The sequence below is a fragment of the Salmo salar genome, chromosome 18, assembly GCF_965601325.2.
Source record: "Salmo salar chromosome 18, fSalSal1, whole genome shotgun sequence".
NCBI lineage: Eukaryota > Metazoa > Chordata > Actinopteri > Salmoniformes > Salmonidae > Salmo > Salmo salar.
The window spans coordinates 91,851,515-91,858,959 of record NC_138308.1 but is presented as its reverse complement, the minus strand read 5'-3'; the positions used below and the strand labels follow the sequence as shown (position 1 = coordinate 91,858,959).

Sequence of the window (7,445 nt, the reverse complement as noted above, 5' to 3'; positions counted from 1 at the left end):
GGGGTTTATTTTTATGCCAGCCAGGTAGGCTATGCTCCTGTTATAAATATAAGCAATGTGGTTAATATTAGGAAAGTTTAAAAATAAATATAGTAGGCCTAGCCTATGGAAAGCTGATGGGATCCTCCTCTTTTTAGTAGAGGCAATCACTCCGTTTTCTCCCGCAATTGCTTAGCTTATTGACATATTGCGCAACATGGGCTCTCATGAAGTGTTTGATTCGATTTTCGAATACATTTGCATTGATGTGAGAGTGATTAGAGGGACAATAGAGTCCCGAGTACCAGTTAGCAAGTTTGGTAGGATACTAATGACCAGCAGCAGCATCAGAGCTTGGAGAAGCCTAATTACCTTGACTAAACGGTCAGGTGGAATTTGACTGCCTTCATGACTCGTGACTGCTGGTGTGGCGGTAATACGGTCACCATAACAACCCTACTACACGTAACCAGATATTCCTGTTTCTAATGATGTGAAAACATCAAGACTTTGAACAGCAGATCTGTGAGATTCCCATAATACAGGCAATACTGTTTGTTCATTATCAAATGTTTTAATTGACATCAAACTTTATTTACACAAAACATTTTACTAAAGTAAATCCATCATGTATCTATTTATCTGAAACCCACAGCAGGAATGATCCAGAGTAGCTTTACTTTTCTAAGAGTGTTGTTCACATCCTGCCTTTTAATTCCCATCTTCTGACAGGAGATCTTTGTCCTCATTTTCTTTCTCCTTTGCGTTTTCATTCTATGTTGTTTCTTTGTGGATGTTTTTCACATGCGCCAGCAGGTTTACCTTCTGAATGAATATTTTTACCACAGACCATGTGAGTAGCCATGTGATTACTCTCCAGTGTGAGTCCGTATATGTGCAGTTAGGTGCTCTTTGCGAATGAAGCCTTTACCACAGTAACCACAGCTAAATGGTTTCTTTCCTGTGTGAGTCAGTATGTGCCTCCTTAAGTCCCCCTTCTGAATAAAGCTCTTCCCACAGTAACCACAGGTAAATGGTTTCTCTCCTGTGTGGATTCTCATGTGAGTGGACAGATGTCCTTTTTGTTTGAAGGTCTTGCCACAAAAGGGGCAGGTGCAGGGTTTCCCACCGTGACAGAGTCGGACATGGGCCTTCAGTTTACAGGTGGAGTTGTAGCGTTTTTTGCAGAAGCTGCATTCGCAGGGTCTCTTCTTGGGGAGATTCACATGCCTCTGCAGATCAGCTTTCAGAGCAAACGTTTCACCACAGTCACGGCAGTGATGAGTTATTCTAGACATGGTGCTGAGTTTGGAACAGTTTTCCCCGAATGGTTGGTTGAGATCAAATGGTAGGCTGCTGTCAAGTCCTACTGGGTTGCTGCTTATGGCTGAGGCATTGTTCTGATTATCTGGAGGGTCACAGGGAATGTCCAGACCCCTTAGGTGGGTCACAGTGCCAAAAGGTTTCAGATCCACTGGTTCAGATTCACGCTCTCTGTTTTCCACAGTCTGGTTTTGGTGAAGAGTCAAGGACGGAAGTGGGTTCTCCTGATCACATTCATTTTTCAAACAGGAAGGAGTGAATATGGAGTATTTCGTATCAAAGAGCCCTTGAAGCTGCTCTTCCTCCTCACTGCTCCTCAGTTCCTCCTGTTCCTCTTTAATCTGTGTGGGCTCTGGGTCCTCCTGTCCCAGACTGGGGCTCCACTCCTGCTCACAGTGCTGCTGCTCAGGGGGAACGTCCTCTTCAGAGACAGAGACAGACAGCTGCACTGAGTCTAGAGGGAAGGGGAGGAGGAGCAGAGGTCATCTATACAGTAGCAACGGTAGTTAAAATTGATAAAAGGTCAAAAATTACACGTAAACAATTGAATAATAAGAAAATTCATGGAATCCAGCCCTTTTTGTGGGACTTCATGCATTTAATTGAATGTCAAATATATAAATAATGTTTCATTCTTTGAAATGATACATTGCAAGATTTTTAAACCACACAATGGCCCTTTTATAAGTTTTAACTATATTTATTAGACATTTATTAACGTTTGAACTACGGATTAAAGCAGACAATGAAAAATAACACAGTTACAACACAGGTACAAGGTAGTATTTAAAGAATGGACATGTTTACAGTTTGGACTGATACAGTAAGTGACGACGTAATCGGAGTTAGACTCCGCCGGCACTCAACACAACTGATGTCTATATGGTGGACTCGAGTTCTCTCAGCTAGCCATTTCAAAACGCATGACACAGACCACAATTTAATCATACATATGAATTGTTTATTGGTTCATTTTTATCTTAAAGGCTACACAGCTTAAAGCTGAATTGCCGTATATATTATTTATAAAGATAAATAAATGGAGAGAGAAATTAGTTGTTTAGCTAGCTAGGTAGATAAATGAACGTTAGAAACATTAAAAAACAATGTCTTACATTTTTTTTGTTAAATGGTGATCTCTATTTGCCTAACCAGTTTACTAATTGAGCAGAATTATATACCTAACAGTAGATTTACATACTTTATTGTATTTAACCTTTATTTAACTAGGCAAGTCAGTTAAGAACAAATTCTTATTTTACAAGGACCGCCTACCCCGGACAACGCTGAGCCAATTGTGCGCCGCCCTATGGGACTCCCAATCACGGCCGGGTTGTGATACAGCCTAGAATCGAACCAGGGTCTGTAGTGACGCCTCTAGCACTGAGATGCAGTGCCTTAGATCGCTGCGCCACTCGGGAGCCCATACTAACCTATTGTACCAGTGGACTCTCGTCAGAGGAGGAAGACCATCCTCCTCAGTGAATTTCATAAAAATAAAAATGGTGAATTTAAAAAAAAAAGTTTCAATTTTTATATAAAACTATACTAAATATATTCACATGCCCCCAAATAATTGATTTAAACACACTGTTTTGCAATGAAGGTCTACAGTAGCCTCAGCAGCACTCTGTTGGGTAGCACCATGGTGTAGCCGGAGGACAGCTAGCTTCCGTCCTCCTCTGGGTACATTGACTTCAATACAAAACCTAGGAGGCTCATGGTTCTCACCCCCTTCCATAGACTTACACAGTAATTATGACAACTTCCGGAGGACGTCCTCCATCCTATCAGAGTTCTGCAGCATGAATTGACATGTTGTCCACCCAATCAAAGGATAAGAGAAGGAATCTAGTACTGAAAGCATAAGCTACAACTAGCTAGCACTGCAGTGCATAAAATGTGGTGAATAGTTGACTCAAAGAGACAGAGACAGTAGTTGAACAAATTATTTTCTTAAAGTGGAGAAGCAAGAGAGAGAGCTAGCTATATTTCATTATTTATTTTTTTCACTTTCAGTTACTTAGCTTGCTAATGCAGCTAGCTAGTTTAGCCTACTCAAACACCTGGCTCAAACAGAGGGATGCTATGTTAGCTAGCTGTCTATCCAACACTGGAACTCTTCCAAGGTAAGGTAAGCTTTTGGTTTTACGAATGTATTGCCACCGGGGCCCATCGGAGTAACTGCAAAACTGCTTACTGACTGTACATTGTATTGCATGATGGTAGCAGGTTTACTAACGTGTTAGTTCTATTAGTAATGTTGACTATGACGTTATAATATGGTGACAACGATGAAGGCTGTGTGTAGCGGTAATGATATTAAGGTTTGGCTTGGAAAGGTTTTTTCACCAGGTCACAGACAGCTGATGTGTTGTGCATTGAAGTCCACAAGCGAAGGGAAAAGGTGAGAGGAGGAGAGCTCATAGCTGCGAGAAGGAATACAACGAGCTGTTTGTATGTGGCTGTTATGAAAGTAAACAGTGTTTGTGTGGCGATCAAGGGTGTATTCATTCCGCCGACTCCGTTGAAAAACGTTTCTTAAATGGAAACAAACGGAACAAGGATAAACTTACCTGAATTTGTCCAATAGAATCTCTCGTTTTCAACTGTTGGACTAATGATTACACCCTAGATAAGGTAGATGCAGGCAAGAGTGTGCAAAGTGGTATTTAATGTGTCACTGTCTGTCCATGTGTCGCCTCAAATTTTCTCTCTAGATCTGTGTGCACCTATTTTGTCAACTTTCATTCATTCATAGGCTAGATTGTAGCAACCTCAAGATGGGTATAGGTGACATTAGAGTATAATGTAGTAGCCTAAACATATCGATGTTACACTGAGCTGGGCGAATGGAATATGAATGAGTCATCCAATATGCTGTAACAGAAATAAGCCAATGCGCATAAATCAAATAATCGTCCTCCTTTATCTTAAATGGCACCGACAGCCACTGAGTCTTACCTATTTTACATAGAGGTATCACCGGTGTCCTCTCCAGCAGTCTCCGTAGCCGATCATTCTCCTCCTGGTATTCTACTACCGTTTTCTCAACTGCACCGAAAATCTCCACAGCAGCCGCCGTTAAACGATCATTTAAAAACACACGAAACAACTGTAGTTCAGACATTGTCAGTCAAATGAGCTTTGTGTAGCCAATTCAGTTTAGTCAGTATGTCTTTCTATACTGGAAACAAGGAATGCGAAATATAAACTCGTTTCCAATCCTACTTCCGTGTTTAAGTCAAGGAATTTTTTAAAAACTCCTTCGCTCTAGTGGTTGGCAAACTTGGAAACGCACAATAGCGCCGCCAGCTGAATGGGAGTTTAATACTGTGCAAAACAGCCTACAGACCAGTGGTAAAGAGAAACGATAACTACATGTTGACAGACATTGGTGTTCATAAGTATAGGATGATCTCAATTCATCATGAGGAGTTGTCTGTATATCATTAGTATATACAGCATTACATCAATAATCATGAATGAGCACCATTATAGGTCATAATTTATGAGAAATAATCTCGGACAAAAATGCAAGGAGATGTTTTCTTGAAAGTATATTTGAAATGTATCAATATTATTTCTGTATACAACCACGGGTTTTACTTTGAGGTACAGACAAGTGATAATGGAAATAGATAACTACATGGGGGGGGGGTAGTTAAAATATGTAGTAGGGTGATCTAAGATAATCATTTCTTGTATGAACTGAATTGAAAGACAACACATTGTAACACTCCTGACAACAGCACTTGCAGTTATCAAGAGGATATTATAAAGAATGATATTGAACTGGAAAAACACTGTCGTTCACTTAAACAGAGTTTGCATTTATAATTAAAAAAAATGCACTCATCAGGATTCAAATGTATATCATTATTTCCCAAAATATTCAAACAATATCATGAATGAGCAGCATTAGGTGGAAATGGATGAGAAGACAGGTGGAAAGAAACATTTTCTATATATATATATATAAAATGTATGTAACATCAGTCAGAACATTCTGTCGTCACCCTGAGAGACTTCAAAAACAAACGACAAATTCCTGTTCCTAATGACGTGAAAACATCCACAGACTTTGAACAACAGACCTGTGAGCTTCCTACAATATTGTGCCACAGTGATGTTGTCATAAGCGGTCAAATCATACTCATACTGAAAATTAACTTTTTGTTATTGTTGATGTTGTTGACGTTATTCACATTTGTATTATGATACCCATTTTTTTTTTTTTACTCATCTTATTTTATTCTATTGATTGAAAGTGGTCAAACACGGAAATGGTTCCAATCGTTTGTTCACCATTCATTTTTCCCATTGGGGAGTTTCAAGTGATTTAAACATGAAATGAGTTCGGAAAATCTGAAAGTGCGCATCATGGAAATAGTTTTCAGATATAAAGTCCCATTTAATACAACTGTCGCAGGTTCCGTCCCTCTAACCGCCTCGATTTAGAGCCGCACCTCATAGTCGTGTGATTCGCTCAGAATTTGAATTGATGAGCATGTCACTCAGTAAATCCACACACCCTAAATTCCAAACTGTCCCACAGTGTCACAAGGCTCATTACGCCAGCAATTCAAGGCTGGGGACGAGGTTATACATAACATGCCAAATAAACATCTGACTTAAAGTAAAAATGATATTATTTATTCATCAATGCCACAAACCTTGGACATGGAAGAGCACCATATCAACTATAATTACTATCTAAGAACACAAAGATTCTTCTTCTTTTTCATTATAGATATTACAGGTAACTGCTAAAATAAAGGAAACACCAACATAAAGTGTCTTAATAGGGCGTTGGGCCACCGAGAGCAAGAACAGCTTCAATGCGCCTTGGCAGAGATTCTACAAGTGTTTGGAACTCTCTTGGAGGGATTGTGGGGCAGCGAGTATCCTAGAGCGTTAGAGTGTTAGGCCAGTAACTGAAATGTTCGCTGATCAAATCCCCAAGCCGAACAAGGTAAAAACCTGTCCTTCTGCCCTGGTAGGCCGTCATTGTAAATAAGAGTTTGTTCTTAACTGACTTGCCTAGTTATAAATTAAATTATTATTCCACAAGAAATTCCATTATTTTGTGTTTTATTGATTGTCTCAGGTTCTGCTCCAGAATCTCCCAGAAGTGTTCAGTTGGTTTGAGATCTGGTTACTGAGACAGCCATGGCATATGATTAACATCAGCAGAGGCTCTCAGAGGAGAAAGGGGAGAACCATCCTCCTAGGTGAATTTCAGAAAAATGAAATTTGTGAAACATTAAAAAAGTTATCCTTTTTTAGATAAAACTATACTAAAAATATTAACGTCACCAAATAATTGATTAAAGCACACTGTTTTTCAATGAAGGTCTACAGTAGCCTCAACAGCACTCTGTAGGGTAGCACCATAGTGTAGCCACACACTGCACTCTACCCACACACTGCACTCTACCCACACACTGCACTCTACCCACACACTGGACTCTACTCAGACACTTATATTGACGCCCCAACACACACACTTTCACACTCGCAACACACCCACATACGTTGCTGCTACTGTCTATGATCTATCCTGTTGCCTAGTCACTTTAACCCTTCCTATACTGTCTATTATCTATCCTGTTGCCTAGTCACTTTAACCCTTCCTATACTGTCTATTATCTATCCTGTTGCCTAGTGACTTTAACCCTTCCTATACTGTCTATTATCTATCCTGTTGCCTAGTCACTTTAACCCTTCCTATACTGTCTATTATCTATCCTGTTGCCTAGTGACTTTAACCCTTCCTATACTGTCTATTATCTATCCTGTTGCCTAGTCACTTTAACCCTTCCTATACTGTCTATTATCTATCCTGTTGCCTAGTGACTTTAACCCTTCCTATACTGTTTATTATCTATCCTGTTGCCTAGTCACTTTAACCCTTCCTATACTGTCTATTATCTATCCTGTTGCCTAGTCACTTTAACCCTTCCTATACTGTCTATTATCTATCCTGTTGCCTAGTGACTTTAACCCTTCCTATACTGTCTATTATCTATCCTGTTGCCTAGTGACTTTAACCCTTCCTATACTGTCTATTATCTATCCTGTTGCCTAGTGACTTTAACCCTTCCTATACTGTCTATTATCTATCCTGTTGCCTAGTGACT

The 7,445-nt window shown here is 39.8% G+C and overlaps 1 protein-coding gene across 1 annotated transcript; it reads right to left on the bottom strand.

Annotated features, from left to right (window-relative positions):
- Positions 1-533: 533 nt before the first annotated feature.
- LOC106578067 (uncharacterized) lies at positions 534-4,534 on the bottom strand. The gene is made up of 2 exons (XM_014156645.3): positions 4,267-4,534; positions 534-1,756 (listed from the first exon to the last, which is right to left on the bottom strand). Exons 1-2 carry the CDS (start codon positions 4,430-4,432, stop codon positions 849-851), a joined length of 1,074 nt encoding a protein of 357 aa, XP_014012120.2. The 5' UTR covers positions 4,433-4,534; the 3' UTR covers positions 534-848.
- Positions 4,535-7,445: the final 2,911 nt, after the last annotated feature.